We start from the raw sequence: 18516 nt of genomic DNA on the forward strand, positions 1-18516 counted from the left end.
GCTGCAGGGATTGCGTCATCCGCCCAGCACCTGCTCCCATTGCTGTGTGTGTGTGTGTGTGTGTGTGTGCTGGTACATGCTCTCGCTGTGCCTCATATAATGACCATTATGTGTATCTCTTCACAGCGGACAATTGCGTAGTCTGCTTCTGCCCTGGAACAACTCATTTTCTTTTTTTTTATAATGAGTGCGGTAGACAAAGGGATTGAATATTGTGGTGCCAATTCTAATCTGAACTCTTATCTGACTGACTCACAAATGAACAGCATAGATGTGCATTACTTGTGAGGAAACATTAGATCTTAAATTCTGAAAGTCAGTAGCACTTTACAGTAGGGTGTTCATTACATATGGCATTAGGGGTGGACGGTATGACCCAAATCATAGTGGATTCACAGTATCAGTCTCACGACATACTTCATTTTGCTGGCAATTAAATGAAAAACGTTTTTGTTTGTTTAGTTAGTTAGATTAAAAATGATGAATCTATATTAAATGAAGTGACTGAAGTGTATAATAACTTTTTATTAAATTTCTGTATATTTCCCAACTGTTAGATCAAATATTTAAAATAACTGTCTTTATGTTGTTATTACATTAATTTGGAGATTAACTGAAATTATTATAATATAATAATATATTAAAAACTTTAATGTTAGATGGAATTAATCACGTTTAATTACAGACAAATGTGTGATTGAGTCATTTTTTTAAATTGATTGACAGCACTAATTATTTGTTTTGCCTATTTAAAAAAAAAAAGATTAGTTATATTAAAAATTAATATAGAATTATTTTATATTCTAGATAATCCAGTAAATGAAATAGATTTAAAAATATATATATTCATTCATTAAACACTCATGATAAAGCCCATTTGGGGAATCCATTAATTGATCTAATTTATTTTCATTTTAATTTGAAAGTTTTTGAAGTTCATAGAAAACACTGCCTGTTAATCATTAGCTATGTTTCCATCCACACGTTTTTATCCGAATTAAGTGATATCGAATGAAAAATGCCTTATGGAAACAGTAAAATTCAATTGAATTTCACGAATATCGACTCAAATGAAATACGTTCGGTCTCATCGGATTTTATCTTGATCGATATACGGCTTATGCGATAAACGCTGATGGAAACATTATTTGTTCGCAAATGTTTGCTTGAATGTTGTGCGATTCAGTGCGAAAATGAATGGAAACACATTAAAATGTCTCAAATCAATTCGATATACCAATTTGATCGCAAAACAGCACGTGACGTCATTACGCACAGGTTTTTATTCGCTTTAAAGCCGTTGGATGGAAACACACTTTCACCAGCTCTTTCAGATAATTCGATTTACAAGTGGATGGAAACTTACGCAGTGACTGACTGGGCTGTCAGTCAGCACTACTGGGATTCTGTATTGACCAATCAGCATCCAGGATAACAAGAACAATCTTTAAATCAGTTTTAAAAATCAAATGGATTGACATATTAGTAATTTGTTGTTCATTAGTTGCATTAAAGTGTTGCATGCAAACCTCTAAACACAGCACAGACGTCATTTACATTTACATTTACATTTAGTCATTTAGCAGACGCTTTTATCCAAAGCGACTTACAAATCAGGACTAAATTAGGCGAGTCATCATGAAGAGGCAAAAGACAACAACAACGCAAGAAGTGTTCAGAATACGAAGTTCAGGCATTATTCAGAGTAGCATAAGCATGATAAGTGGGATTTTAAGGGAAAGGTTTTTTTTTTTTTTTTTTTTATGAGTTTAGGTGCTCATGGAAGAGATGGGTTTTCAGCTGTTTTTTGAATGTTTTTTGACCAGATAGTGATTCATTAACATTGTGTGTGTGTGTGTGTGTGTGTTTTAGGTTATCCCTAGTGATCCATTCTGGGTGCCGACTACCGAGGAGGAGTATTTACACTTTGGAGAAAAAGCAGACTCAGCCAATCAGGCTCTGAAATACATGAACGCCGTACGAAGACGCAAAGGCCTCTACGTGGATGAGAAGATCGTCGAGCACGGGGAAAAACAACGAACTCTAAGCAAGAACAAATAAAGCGAATGATCCTCAGTTGTGAAACACGAGCAGAATGACTTTGTGGAAACATTATGTAAATTGTTGAATTAAATTCAGTGCAACAGTATAATAATGGGTTTGCAGTGCGCAATTGTTTTATTTATTGAATTGTTCTGCTCTTGCTTTATAAAAGAGGTTCATTGACATATTTGGTGACGCACAACCACTCCTTCATTTGACTAGTTTCAGTCTCTAATGACCAACCGACTGGCTGAAACTGACCAGATAGTGATTCAGTCATTACATCCAATCAATTTCTAACAGTCCATAGTTTCATTTATAATGGATCTCATGATTTCACATAGCAAATTGGTTGAAAAAACAATGTTCAAAATGTTAATGGATTCAGTGACTGAACCTCATTAGCTAATATCAGTTCAATCTGGTGAGATACTTCAACTAAAACTGAACATCAAGTCTTTATTCTACAGTATATGTTCGCCTGCGCTAATCTATTGTAAAAATGTGCTGCTATTAAGCAATTAAGCAATTGCAGTGCACTCTGGAACCTAATGTTGTAAATATTATACAGCAATTGAAGTCAATTACACAGTTCGAGGCTTTATTGGACCAGACTGAAGGAGTAGATTGTCTGATTTGCGCTGTTGCGAGACTGCACACGGATCTTTGCAAATTACAGTGAGTCACTTGACTTTTTTCTTCTTTTTCCCCTTCACATGTTCCTAAACAACCATTCCTTCCTCAGCTATTTGAGACAGGATTAAACCCTGCAATTAAAGGACATGCTTTCAAATCATAGCGTATCTCCTTACGTGTTTGGGATCTTGTGCTGGGGTCTGGCGGGGCCCTGCGTTGAATAATTTAAGAGTCCTCTTGAAATACAGTTTCAATTAGTTTGAAGTGAAACGGCCTTGAAATGAATTCCTTCATCGCTCCCTTTTGGTTTACACAAGTTTAAACCCTTGATTTAATTTGTGTTGAACACAGCTTTAATGGCATTTGGAGAAGGATTTGAATTCTTTAATAAGAAGCTCCCCAGAATACTGTCGCCTGCTGAATACTACACGTGTTAGAGTGCCATCATGTCAAATCACTACCGAGATTTTGGAAATAAACTTGACTGAACAAACTGTCGCCTTTGTTGTGCAGAATATGTTTTATGTTTGTCCGTTCTGGTTTATCGCTTTGTGCCAATGCGTTGTAACCATGCTTTAATTTTCCGACAATCAGTATTTTTTATTTCAAATTAATATTAATCTATGTTAGAGAAGTATTTAGATTTAGATTTAATAATAGTAATAATTACAATAATAGGTTTTAGGGCCATTTATAACAACTATAATTAATATTATTAATAAAAACTATTATTTTAGGGTAATTAATGAAAACTGCAACTTGATATTGACATTTAATTGATTGATTGAATTTTATTTTATTTTTTAACCCCATGAAGATCTAAGATACCCTTGCCTCTGATTTTTTTTTTTTATATATATAATTTGCTCCTATGTACAAAAAAAAAAAACTTACATTTTTAAGTACAATCAACTTGGATGTTTAAGTCATTTCAACTTAAATTACATTAAACTTAAACTGGCTTAAAAAATTAGTTGAATCTTGTATAACTTATTTTAAAAAGTGCTCAACTTATTTTGATGATTTAAAGCAATGTCATAACTTATTAATCATATCATTTTTTACAGTGTATATAGTATATTACTATTAAATATATACATGATCATAATGAAATATTTTGAAGTCGGATGATTTGCCCATTGATTGTGATGTCATCACAGGAAGCGTAGTTAGTATTTCTCCACATCAGCTGATCTGAAGCTTGTTTTGCTGTTTTTCTCACAGTGCACACTGCTGGTATTCCAGCAGCGAGGACTGATCCCAGATCAGATGGCGTTGAGTGCAGGGGTCAGTTCTGCAGAGGAGCTGGTGGGTAATGACCTCTATGTTGCATTAAGCTAATGGGGCTAATTTAGTGGAACGAATGGCTTTAGTCAGCAGAACAGACAAAGCCTTCAGATGCTGTAGATAAAACTCTTAACCAATGCAAATGGCAAGTTCCACTCAGGGCTTCACAGCTATTAGACTCCAGGGCTTATTTACGGGTTCAGACTGGTCACACTGGCCATGTGCGGGGAATTAGGAAGATGAGGTGTACGCTAGCACTACGCCAGCATCGTCTGTAGAGGAATTTTCGAGCATTTATTCAAGGTTGTTTTGCAGGTCTGACTGGTTTACCTTTAATGAAGTAAAAATTATGTTCACTTTCTCCATATAGTGAACTTGACTTTTAATGGTACTGGATCTTTTTTTTTAGACAGACTTAATATAAACTCTAGAATTGTAAAGTGATGATATTTGCTTCTGCAGAAGGCAAAAGTCAGTGTGATTTTATATGTGTGAAAAATGACACTACAGATTATTCTTAAGAGAGAATCACCAATCAGTTGCTGTTACCATGGAAACAGAATTGGTAGTAAAAGAACTCACCAGTGGCCGCCCATTAAGCATTGCAAATGATGTAATCAAGTCCGATTGAAAGTAGTATCTTAGGCTTAATAAGGATGCATGTATTTAATCAAAAATTGTGAAATAGTATTACAATTTAAAATAACAGCTTTCTATTTGAATCTATTTTAAAATGTAATTTATTCATGTGATTTTCAGCATCATTACTCCAGTCTTCAGTGTCACATGATCCTTCAGAAATCATTCTAATATGATGATTTGATGCTGGAGAAACATTTCTGATTATTATCAATGTTGAAAACAGTTGTGGTGCTTAATATTTTAGTGATTTAAAAAAAAAAATCAGGATTCTTTGATGAATAGAAAGTTCAAAAAACAGTGTTTATTTGAAATAGAAATCTCTTGTAACATTATAAATGTCTTTACCGTCACTGTTGATCAATGTAATGCATCCGTGATTAAAAGTATTTATTTCTTTTCTTTTTTAAACCATCATACTGTCTCCAATTTTTTTAACAGTGGTATCTATTTATCTATCTTATGGTTATTATTTATCTAAGTATTTGCAATACACTTTAAATATTGTTTTCATACTTACAATAAAGACTATATATATATACAGTGAGAAAAATAAGTATTTGAACACCCTGCTATTTTGCAAGTTCTCCCACTTGGAAATCATGGAGGGGTCTGAAATTGTCATCGTAGGTGCATGTCCACTGTGAGAGACATAGGCTAATCTAAAAAAAAAAATCCAGAAATCACAATATATGATTTTTTAACTATTTATTTGTATGATACAGCTGCAAATAAGTATTTGAACACCTGTCTATCAGCTAGAATTCTGACCCTCAAAGACCTGTTAGTCTGCCTTTAAAATGTCCACCTCCACTCCATTTATTATCCTAAATTAGATGCACCTGTTTGAGGTCGTTAGCTGCATAAAGACACCTGTCCACCCCATACAATCAGTAAGAATCCAACTACTAACATGGCCAAGACCAAAGAGCTGTCCAAAGACACTAGAGACAAAATTGTACACCTCCACAAGGCTGGAAAGGGCTACGGGGAAATTGCCAAGCAGCTTGGTGAAAAAAGGTCCACTGTTGGAGCAATCATTAGAAAATGGAAGAAGCTAAACATGACTGTCAATCTCCCTCGGACTGGGGCTCCATGCAAGATCTCACCTCGTGGGGTCTCAATGATCCTAAGAAAGGTGAGAAATCAGCCCAGAACTACACGGGAGGAGCTGGTCAATGACCTGAAAAGAGCTGGGACCACCGTTTCCAAGGTACTGTTGGTAATACACTAAGACGTCATGGTTTGAAATCATGCATGGCACGGAAGGTTCCCCTGCTTAAACCAGCACATGTCAAGGCCCGTCTTAAGTTTGCCAATGACCATTTGGATGATCCAGAGGAGTCATGGGAGAAAGTCATGTGGTCAGATGTGGTCATTATTCCACTAAACGTGTTTGGAGGAAGAAGAATGATGAGTACCATCCCAAGAACACCATCCCTACTGTGAAGCATGGGGGTGGTAGCATCATGCTTTGGGGGGGGTTTTCTGCACATGGGACAGGGCGACTGCACTGTATTAAGGAGAGGATGACCGGGGCCATGTATTGCGAGATTTTGGGGAACAATCTCCTTCCCTCAGTTAGAGCATTGAAGATGGGTCGGGGCTGGGTCTTCCAACATGACAATGACCCGAAGCACACAGCCGGGATAACCAAGGAGTGGCTCTGTAAGAAGCATATCAAGGTTCTGGCGTGGCCTAGCCAGTCTCCAGACCTAAACCCAATAGAGAATCTTTGGAGGGAGCTCAAACTCCGTGTTTCTCAGCGACAGCCCAGAAACCTGACTGATCTAGAGAAGATCTGTGTGGAGGAGTGGGCCAAAATCCCTCCTGCAGTGTGTGCAAACCTGGTGAAAAACTACAGGAAACGTTTGACCTCTGTAATTGCAAACAAAGGCTACTGTACCAAGTATTAACATTGATTTTCTCAGGTGTTCAAATACTTATTTGCAGCTGTATCATACAAATAAATAGTTAAAAAATCATACATTGTGATTTCTGGATTTTTTTTTTTAGATTATGTCTCTCACAGTGGACATGCACCTACGATGACAATTTCAGACCCCTCCATGATTTCTAAGTGGGAGAACTTGCAAAATAGCAGGGTGTTCAAATACTTATTTTCCTCACTGTATATATACCATCGGTTTTGGTTTATGGAATACATAAATCTTTGCATTTGTCTTTTTTTTTCTCCTCGTTTATAAATACCTTTTTGCTTTGAATCAGAATTTGCATTGTTATTCGTCTTGGTTGGTTAAAACTCTTAATTAAATCATTTTTTAACTACCTATGGAGAAAATAAACAGGAAAAATACTTCTTGATCCAGTTCTTGTGATCTGAACTGTATGAACTTGTGCTCTGAACGTGTATGGTGATACAATAATGTGTGGTTTCTTTTGTATTAACCTTTGAAATCTAGAAAATGTGCATATCAGGAATTTCATAAGGTCAAAAGTTGTATTTTGTAGTGATGTCTTCATGTGTACAGCTAGTAAATGACACAAAATGAAATGACAGTGTAATATAGCTCATTAGCTTAAGCTTAGACTGTTTCCAAGCAACACAATGATCAAAGTTCACTGTCTGTAGCAACTTGAATATTAATGTTGAATTCAGTTGACGTGCGGTCACAAGTGTTGCATCTTACAATGCATTCCAACGTCTCTTCCAGTCAGATTTTGGCGCTCAAAGCATCCATTTTTAAAATATGATCTATCAAAGCGGTTTTATCTCCAACTGAGGAGCAGCTGTTTGCTGAAAATCATATCTTATAATGTTGATAAACCTATGAAGCCCTGGCTCTTCAGACCGTCAGTGCATATAAGCTGCAGCTGATATCAGTGCGACTCAGTTTCCATTGTTGTGCAAAAGTACAGTCATTCTGGTTGGTATGACGACGTCATGTTTTATAATGTTACTTTTACTGTTTTGAGGCCTTTGTTTTGAATTGAGGTGTTATATAATTTGAGATTTTGATCACTCATATGTTGATATAATTCAATAATCTGGGGCCAGTTGCATAGTCATTATGTTAAGACTGTTTCTTATAAGAACTAGCTAACTAACTCCACGGGTTAGCCTAATCAGTCTTTAAGCTCTCAAATTTGACCAATCCAAGTTTTTTTTCTTCTTTTTAATTAGATGACAAACTTGTAAAGTGTTATCATTGAGTAAAACTATTAAATTGTTTCGAGAATTCGGCACTCCATTAAAGTCACGTCACGTTTATTTACATACCAATTGTACCATGGACTGATACAGTTTCTGGAAAGTTCGCTTTGGCAAGCTGTTTCGACTTTCCAAAACGAACTTTGTTTTGGCCTGATTTAGTTTTTCGGGTATATCGGGACCTTTAAACTAAATGAAAAAAATAGATATGTTAACTGAAATAAGTTTAAAGAACAAAATGAAAAAAAAATGTAGTATGAATGTTTTTTTTGTTTTGTTTTTAAAGACAAACTAATAAAAATGGTAAAAACACATAAAAATTACTGAAAGTTAAAATATCTAGTTTAGTCATGAAACTCAGACAGGCTGATAGGTCCTTTACGTGCAGTCTGCAAGTAATCACATTATTACCGCAGGGAATTTAATTTGTCTGGTTCAGTGTTTGCTGTAGGCAAATATTTAAGAAAAAAAAACTTCAGTGTGATCTGGTTTGCACGTTTTCTTTTTGGGTTGGTCAAACTTGTTGAGCCCGTCTTTAGACAAGCTTAAGATGTGTCTTTGGGAGAACAGGAAGGATGCTGAAGTGCGATTATTTATCTGCTAACCGGACAGAAATACGGAGGAACAAATAATACTTGGAGACTTGATGGAAAAACACACAGAGGGAGGATTCCCCCGACTAAAGCAAGCGTGCAATTTGAGAAGACACACAAAAGCGGTTAAACTCCCTTGCCTAAGAGTGGGTTTGCTCAGAGTGACTGATAATTGCCTGTTATCTTGATTGATGAACTAACCAGGTGTCTAAAAGAAAGAAAGAGTTCTCTTGATGGCCAGAGGTTGAGAACAGTTCAAGTTTACCTGACTTTAAGACTTCTGTCTGTAATATTTGCAACTAATAAAAATAATGAATGCTTATGAACAGGTTTCACACAATCGCCCCATTCTCCATTGCTCCAGCCAGTGTTGTTATATGTCTGGCACCAGTCAGGCTGCTTATACAAACACTCCTAAATTCTGGGTTTATAGTGTAGAAATTACACAATGCCTTTAAAGACAATTAATAAAAATATAGGCCGGAACTTGATTTATCTGCCACAAATTTATTGGATTGTGAAACGCTGGTGTTTAAAAAGTAAAAAGGATTTGTGATGTCATCTAAAAACATTTTCAGCAAGTTTTGTGATTTTGAAACATGTTCAAGAACATGTAGTAAGAATGTAAATAACCTCATTGGTTCTTGCTGAAGCTCAAACGTGCTGCGTAACACGAGAATGAACCTCATTGGTTCTTGCTGAAGCTCAAACGTGCTGCGTAACACGAGAATGAACCTCATTGGTTCTTGCTGAAGCTCAAACGTGCTGCGTAACACGAGAATGAACCTCATTGGTTCTTGCTGAAGCTCAAACGTGCTGCGTAACACGAGAATGAACCTCATTGGTTCTTGCTGAAGCTCAAACGTGCTGCGTAACACGAGAATGAACCTCATTGGTTCTTGCTGAAGCTCAAACGTGCTGCGTAACACGAGAATGAACCTCATTGGTTCTTGCTGAAGCTCAAACGTGCTGCGTAACACGAGAATGAACCTCATTGGTTCTTGCTGAAGCTCAAACGTGCTGCGTAACACGAGAATGAACCTCATTGGTTCTTGCTGAAGCTCAAACGTGCTGCGTAACACGAGAATGAACCTCATTGGTTCTTGCTGAAGCTCAAACGTGCTGCGTAACACGAGAATGAACCTCATTGGTTCTTGCTGAAGCTCAAACGTGCTGCGTAACACGAGAATGAACCTCATTGGTTCTTGCTGAAGCTCAAACGTGCTGCGTAACACGAGAATGAACCTCATTGGTTCTTGCTGAAGCTCAAACGTGCTGCGTAACACGAGAATGAACCTCATTGGTTCTTGCTGAAGCTCAAACGTGCTGCGTAACACGAGAATGAACCTCATTGGTTCTTGCTGAAGCTCAAACGTGCTGCGTAACAAGAATGAACCTCATTGGTTCTCGCACCTCAAGCGAACATGCTTGAGCTTCTGTTTACCACAACTGATGTGTGAGTTGATTAATTTTATGTGTGAATAAAATTTTATGAATCTAAAATTAAAAAAAAATTGTGTTCTGAAGATGAAGTCTTGTGGGGTTTGAACGATATGTTGGAGCGTAATTAATGACAGAATTTTCATTTTTGGGTGAACTATCCCTTTAAACTCTGCTCAACTTTGTTGCATCGCCAGCAGTCACTGTCACTCATGTTGCCTCAAATCACCTGCTATTTTTTCTGCCATGCTTGACAGATGTAATTTTGAAATATTGCACATTTTCCACAGAGTCCCAGAGGTTTTTCCCTTTTTTTGCTCTGATGTAGCACCGTGACAAAGATTTCCACTAATACTCTGTATAAAAAGCAGAACACACACCCTCACACGAAATCATCAGGAAACAGCCTGCTTGGATGTATATTTCCAGAGGTCCTATTTCTATATTTTATGTCGAATGGCACCCGTTTGTTATTCAATAAAAGAAAACACACATACGCCATACAATGGCACCGTAGAAACGTTAGACAGGCCAGAGGGAGATGCGGCATGAATTATGGATAAGGCTACGGAGTGGTGTCTGATGCAAAGGCTCATGGGTAAAATGATTGAGTTGCATGCCTACCGTAAGGAGAGCCAGGTGGGTTTTGGTTGCGTGTGTGTTTGTATATATAAATATGTCAAGCTGCTATCTCAATATCATCTCATAAAATCCTGGTAACTGTTAAAGTAATAGACTTACATAATGTTGGACCAGAGTGAAAACACATTCAGTGATCCCGTGTCGAAATCACATATTAAAGGGATAGTTAACCCAAAAAGGAACATTCTGTCGTCATGTCGTTTCAAACCTGTTTTACTTTATTTGTTCTGTGGAACATAAAAGAAGATATTTTGCACAAGTTCGTTTTCATTGTCAAGCTCCAAAAATCATAAAGAGCACTATAAAAGGGTCTATTCCAAGTCTTTTAAAATCATATAATAACTGTTATATGTTTACATAGTTGATGAATGTTTATATGTGAATAAAAGCCTAAATTCAATCTGTTCATCATTTAAAGCGATCGTGTCTCTTCAGAAAATTTGGACTAAACCACTCAATTCATATGGATTAGTTTTACAATCTCTTTATAAACTGTTTAAAGTGTCAAAGTGGTAGTTGCGTAGCTGTCAATGGAGGGACAGAAAGCAGTTTTAAGAACTCTGAAATTTCATTTCAATACGCACATAATCATATTTGCAATCGGCATTCAGATAAAATAATAAATAAATAACTGGTTTCCACAAAAAAATTAACTGTTTTCAACATTGATAATAATCAGAAATGTTTCTTGAGCAGCCAATCAGCATATTAGAATGATTTCTGAAGGATCATGTGACATCAGGTGCTATTTTTGTAGGGTTTTTTAAGAGCAGCTTTGACATAAACATCTCCTTTTGTGTTCACACACAGTAAATGATTGTAAGAATTATCGCATTTACAAATCCCTGTCTTGATGTTTCTCTGTTGTCATGTTTAGGCATTGTATATTGAAAAGAAGCGTTATTGCTGACTCCACGTTTTTCTCCTTCCCCAGACATGACAGTACTGTGTGTTTGTATATTAACAAAGAGGCACAAAAAAAACCCACATTATTTTCATTGCTCGGAAACAGTGCATGTAAATAAGACTCGTCTGCCCTATTTGAGGCGCGTATTATTTGCTGTCCTTTGTCTTTGAGCAGAAATTAATTGGCTTTGTTTTCAGAGGCTTTTGCGAGGCATTACCTCATCGATCTCTCCCGTTCCCCCCCAAAAAAGTAGAAGGCCCAACGAGCGGATGAAAGGAGAGGGGGGTCTTCAGCGTCTGTGGTCACGCTGACTTGGCGCTCGGCTCACCGTTGCAGCAGATGCTGCTTTTCTCTCCACTTCACAAAAGCTTTTTCCCTCCTTTTTCTTTAGTATGCTCTTGAAGCCCTGAGGGAACGCAGCCGTGACCCTCACCTCAACGAGCCAGGCTTGTATTTCGCTCCTGCGTCTGGATTGTTCTAGACTCTCTCTAGTGATTCATCAGAAACAGCCAGGAGTATGCTGAGACAATCGGCAGATAATGCGTTTCCCAGAGCTCCTGCGCAACAATCCCTTCGTCTTTTCTTCCCTGCATTTTCCTTCTCTTTTTTTTCCTCCCCTCTCCGCTCTTAAAGAGCATTTAGTGAGTTGTGCGAGGGTCCCGCTGTGAGGCAGAGAACAGCTCGGCTGCTGAGGATGTTAACAGGCTGTTGGACGTCTCAGTGGTTGAGTGGAGGTGGTGTTTCCCCGTGGTTCTGTGCCAGGCTGGCGGCCCCCGTTGGCAGTGCCCGCTTAAAGGCCGCGTTATGTGCTGTAGGTGCTTGGAAGTCAGAGGCTAAATGCCAGCTGAAGTGTGCCAGGGCTAATGGACTCGCTGCTGGACTTTGTCCACGAGTATTTGACAGTGAAATCTACTGAGAGTCATTTTGTGTTGTGTATCCAGAATAAAAACTTAAAGAGGGAGGATACAGTTAAAAAATAGCACCATAATTGTCATAAAAGTAGTTCATACTGCAGTACTCCACCATTCAAAATATTGTTTAATGTAATGTGCAAGTCTCTTGTTCCCCAAGGCTGCATTTATTTGATCAAAAATGCAGTAAAAACTGTACAAGTTTCTATTCGAATATATTTTAAAATGCAATTTATTCAAGTATTCATTACTCTAGTCTTCAGTGTCACATGATCATTTAGAAATCATTCTAATGTGTTTCCCCTTTATTTCGATAGTCCACTGTCAACACTGTACTAACTATAAGTAACTTTGCTACTGCATGTCTACTTACTCTCATTAGATTGTTAGTTTAACAAGATGAATGTATTTACTGTCAGTTTTAATCAATTTAATGCATCATTTCTTTTTTTTTTAATGATTGAAATTGAATGGTAGTGTATTTTTGTTTGTCTAGGCTTACATACCTGAGATGCTTTTTTTGTGCCATTTTATATCTGTAATTGCTGTATTTCTCAGTGAAATGGGATATTCAAGAAGGAAAAATGTAGGGCAGGACTAGATTTTATCCATCATGAATTTAATTGATTGTGAGAAGTGGGCGTAATGTTCTAGAATAGAGGCTCGTGGCAGAAGAGCTGAAGCACTCGTACATTTTATTACATATTGATAAAAGACTATGAATAATGCAAACTGATCTGCCATGCCTAATAAAACCAGGAACATGCATCAAGGAAGTAAACAAGGTCAATGATGATGTCATTTTTACTTTTAATTATATAAAGCTCAAGCTGAGAGCAAAAAAACGAGCAACTTAAGAGTTCAAACATAAATGTTGACGTTTAAACACATTTAAAGGGTAGCTCACCCATACAATCTGGTACAAATACAATGTGAATCTCAACATCAAACACGTTTATACTAAACACAACTACTGATAATGTATTCCAGTGATGCAAAGCTGAATTATCAGCATCATTACTCCAGTCTTCAGTGTCACATGATCCTTCAGAAACATTCTAATATGCTGATTTGCTGCTCAAGAAACATTTCTCATCAATGTTGAAACCAGTTCATATTTTTGTAGAAACCAACGCTTCAGCACATACATTTACTAAATACAGCTAATAAAACAAAAGCAAAACAGGCATATAATATTTCTCTATTCTGCTGAAACGCGCTGTAAACCCGAGCGAGCGAGTGATGCTCGGCGCAGCTGAACGCATGACATATTGTGCGGAAGGGAGGACTTCATTCCTGCGTGTGGAGATGCTGTTTTAATGGCCCAGGGCAGCGAGCGGCTCATGAGATCACTGGATCTCTCCAGGAGCTGTGAAGCCACATTACCAGCAGACTCGATTTGTCATAAAAATAAGCCGTTTCCTTTAGCAGTCATGTGTTTTCTCTGGCAGTGCCATTATGGCTTTGGCTGCCTGCCCAGCCTCATTTAAAGCTGCTTGTTGTGTCAGCCGTCCCTTCAGCGTTTGAACAGAGGCCTCTGATGCCCCGCAGAACCACACGCGACACACTTTCAACCCCAGTCGTGGTGACTTCAGAGTGTGTGCAATACATTTATGAACATGCACTAGATTGACTGCCAAATATAGTGATTTCCTCTTCTATATTTCCTTTTTTGCTCTATAGATTTATGCTTATATATCTGGCAGATGCTCTAAGTTGACTTATAGTGCTTTCAAGATATCATTTTTTATCCCTACTTGAAATGTCTGGGAATTGAGCTACCGCGATGTTCTTGAGTTGTTTATGTTGTTCCTCGGGGGTTAAAAGGTTCCTGGTGTAACGTTAAAGGCTTTAGATCATTGTATTGGTTCTAGGTGTCATCTATCAACAAAGGAAAAGCAAAGTCCTTCTGGGTTCCTTGAAATACAGATGGTTTTCTTAGGAACTTTGATGAATAGTAATTTACTTATTATTTATTATATCCTCATGTCATTTCAAGCCAGTAGGCTGTTGTTATTTTTTCTCCATGACTGCTTGCACTACTTTTGGTCAAAAAGATTATAAAAATTGCAGTAAAGACATTTTTAATCTACCTTTGAACTTTCTGTTCATCAAAGAATCCTGAATTTGTTTTATCACGGTTTCCAAAAAAAAAAAAATATATATATATATATATATATATATATATATATATATATATATATATATATATTCAGTTTTATTTTACAATCACTTTGTTACTATTTACAGAACCTTGATGTCATTTTTCCCAACTCTAGTCACAAAACTCACAACCAATGATCAAAATGAACATTTTTCAAAACTCTAACCATTTTCTCATATACACATAAAACTTCATTCAACAAAAATCACCTGTTCATTATGACACAACTTAACATCAAAGTACTACTGTTTCAAAAGGCAATTCACACATTACATTTCAAATGAGTGTCTATTCATTTCCTTACAATGATCTAACTATCAATTGAAACAACTGCTCAAAATGATAAGTAACTGTTGCATTACTCTTAATGCATAGTTGTATGGAAACAGACAAACAATCTTCCACGTTTAAATCATGAAAGTTTCAAGATAACGAGATTCATTGTCACCAATTAGTGATCACTCCTGTTTGGTTTCTTACAGTACAAGCAAGCAAGTTGAGGAACACTGCATTTGATGTCTTTTCTTTTCAATTTCATAGCTAATTATTTTTGCTTGATTCAAATAAACCTATGTTGTGATTGTACTGTAGTGTTTCGCATCATTATATTACAAACTTTGTTCAATGATTCCACTGTCTGTAGTATTCTCTCTACTACTGCAGTACTTTTACAGAGATGTATTTACTGTACATGTAGTACCTGTATCACCTATTTTGTTCTACAATATTTAATGATTGTACGAACAATGACACAGTGAAACTATCGGTTGCTTGTGTGTGGGTGATCTATAGTTGTGTTTCAATGGTATTTCACAGTAAATTTGTTTTTTGAACCAATGATTGTGCAAGTGCCAGATTTCTTTAAAGATGTGAATGCACAATGCGATGTTTTGAACATTAGACAGCCTGTGTTACAAGTGATAACCGTTTTGTGGTTTGTGTCTAGAGTTTTGAAAAATGACATCAAGGTTCTGAAAATAGTAGCAAAGTGATTGTAAAAAAACTGTAAATGCAGCCTTGGTGAACATAAGATACTTCTTTCAAAAACATTTTTAAAAAACGATGTTGCAATAAGAACTTTGAATGGCATCAGAAGACGTGCATGAGTCATGTGGAATATTTTTATGACAACTGTTGAACTGGCATTGAATAGAAAAGATCTGCATGAAGGTTCTTCAATTCTCCCCTTTTTACAAAAAAAAAAAAAAAAAACAGCACGCAGGTTAGTGAGTAAATAATAACAGAAATATCATTTTGAGTGAACTATCCCTTGTCGTACAGCATCAGGATATAAAAGCCTTTATTATGAATAGTTTCAGCTGTGTGTGTGTGCGTGTGCGCGTGTAAAGGTAATGTACTGAGAAACACAACACGCAGGCCAAGACACTTAGTCCTGCCCTGACAGCAGGTTTACTTCTCTAATTCAAAACTCACCCTTGTCATAAAACATAATAAGAGTCTGGCAAGAGATCCGTTTGGCTGATTTTATGTGGACGTTAATGATTTCCATGCCATTACAAATAAAAAACAATGCCTCCAGTGTCTACAGGAGCTGTTTGCATGTGATGTATTATGAAGCTTTAGCACATTCAGATCCTGTTGGACAGTCTTGCCATGTCGATCATGTCAGATTCTTTACACTGACCTGAAACACTTTGACACCCATTTTACCCATATTTAAACTGAAGTGCTTTGAAACACGTAGCATTATTCAGTGTGTTGACGTAATTTCCACTGAAACAGGAAGACAGGGCGGGACATATCAAACAGCTCCTCCCCTTTTTAAAATAGCCAATAGCATTTAGTTTATATCACAGCTCGTTGAGCTCGGTAAAGCCGCAGTTCCCTCCTAATCTCCTTCACATCGCTTTAAAATATAACATTCTGGGCAGAATTCAAATGGGTCCGATATGTTTTCTGGATCAGACTGCGGGTGTTCGCGTGACACTAACGTGAAACCAGACTTCGTTCGCCCCAATGGAAAGCATATTTACACTGAATCGTTCCCTATTCCCGATATAGTGCACTGTGTGCCATTCACCATGTAGAAAATAGTAAATTTGTGAACAAAAGACCAATTTTAGCGTCTATTTATAGTGTAGGGGGCGGGACGCTTTAGAGTCTAGAGAGCATTTGATTGGACAGAAAATCTGATGAGAAGCTGAAGTGCAGCGTGATGTCATCAAAATCATTGATCCATATTGGTGGAAGTGAGAGAGTTTTGAATGCTTTTTTCTTCTAAATGCGAATTTTGTCATTGTTTTGGAGCACACTACTGTATATATAACATATTCATACTAAAAGCCAAACTTCAATTTTGATTTCATGGGGACTTTAAATATTTTCAAGCGAGTTGCACATAAATGAAAAACTTCTCCTTTAAATCCCCAAAGGCATCATGTCAGATTGATTAGAATATTCATCTGTCAGCTCTTAATCATTGGTCTCATTCGTCCTGCATGACACAGGACATCCATGAATTTTTATTACAGTGTTTGAGGTTTTTGAATGCATAAGCGGTTTCCCGTCTCACCCTCAGAAACTCATCATGAAACCATCATCTGTTTAAGAAAACATCCCATCTTAAATGCTGCTCTCAAATGAGGACTAATCCTGGACTGTCAGGCGTTTTCATGGTTATTCACAACTGAAACTGGATTTTAGTTAAATACATAATCTCTGCTGGACAGTAATGACTTTTACAGTATTCTTTGTGCTTTCACTCAAGGGCATACATTTTAATTCAACAGGTGGAGTTTAATAGTTTGTTTACATTTCATAAATTCTGCTTAAAATTGACTTTATGAATGTTTAATTCTACGTTTTTGCTATATTTAGCCCCATTCATTATTTTATAATAAATTACATTTGAAAATAAATTAAAATAGAAAATATAATTAGCAATAATATTTCACAATATTACTGTTTTTAAGAGGCGTCTTTTCAAAAAAAAAAATTAATCCAACATTTTTGAATGGTTGTGTGTTTTTTTGTGTGTTTTTTTTTTTTATGAGAATTTATTTCCTTGCATTTTTTAACCGTATATCCTTGCTTTTTAAGTTTTTAATCTGGATATACAGGACAAAACGGTAGTAATACGCAAGCACGATACGGTATCTCAGCATTTCGTTTTGTTTTTTCCCCCTTTATAGCCTATTAAAATAAATTTTATACCCATTTCAGTCCCATTTCCCACATTTTTAATTAATCTGTAAGTTTTTTTTTTTCATTCTTTTTATAAATGTTATAATGCTGGCAATGATGACATTTTGCCTTAGATTTGATTGATTTGTTTACCATTATATAGTAATTAGCATTTTTTTCTAGTCACTTCAGAATTGAAGTTATTTTATAAGTAAGGATACTCTTGATTATAATTTTGTATTGTACTTGTGCAGCTGTAGTTTCTTAGTTTTCCGCATGCTCGACTGACTGACTTAGCATCTTACTGTAGTCGTGTTACTGATTAATAATGAAATCATCCTGCTGAGGGTTTGCACAGTCCTCTGTAGATGGGACTACACTTTAATGCCTCTACATTACTCACTTTACACTCTGCATCAGCAAAATATGATGCGACCAGCTTGCAGAGAATATGTCTTGAAGTTAAAGTTACCATGGAATCAAAACTAAACACTCGTAATCTTCATTTCAAAGCAACATCTCTTCTCTTCTCTTCTCTGATGATGTGTTTACTGGCGCGAGGGCGGGACAACCTGTCACTCACATGAGATCCACCAATAGCAAACCACGACCATCCAAGCAATTCCTAATTGACAAAATAAGGGAAGAAAAGACTGTCGCAAATTCTAATTCATGCTGACTTTAAAGTTTATGTTGTTGGTTTTTTATCATCTCATTGGCAAATAAGAATTCTTCTTGTTTTAGGCAAAAATCTAGCAACCCTTTAACAAGGGTTGTGCTAAAAATAATTTTAAAAATACACATTTGCCATTAAAAATGCATTTATTGAGTTAAACTTCTAAAGGAATTGATTTTTGCAGTGTGCAACTGTCAGTCCACAAAATGAATCTTTTACTGAACGCTAAAGAAAAGTCAACTCTTTTTTACATTTTCTTTGG

The 18516-nt window shown here is 36.6% G+C and overlaps 1 protein-coding gene across 2 annotated transcripts in view; it reads left to right on the top strand.

Annotated features, from left to right (window-relative positions):
* efl1 (elongation factor like GTPase 1) overlaps window positions 1-3177 on the top strand; it is a 102103-nt gene extending 98926 nt beyond the window's left edge. For both annotated transcript variants that reach the window (XM_084405334.1, XM_084405335.1), the window contains exon 20: window positions 1873-3177. In XM_084405334.1, coding sequence (XP_084261460.1) covers window positions 1873-2061 — 189 coding nt within the window. In that variant the 3' untranslated portion in view covers window positions 2062-3177. The remainder of the gene's footprint in view (window positions 1-1872) is intronic.
* Window positions 3178-18516: the final 15339 nt, after the last annotated feature.

Source organism: Rutilus rutilus (genome assembly GCF_951802725.1).
Source record: "Rutilus rutilus genome assembly, chromosome: 3".
In the NCBI taxonomy this organism is placed as follows: Eukaryota; Metazoa; Chordata; class Actinopteri; order Cypriniformes; family Leuciscidae; genus Rutilus; species Rutilus rutilus.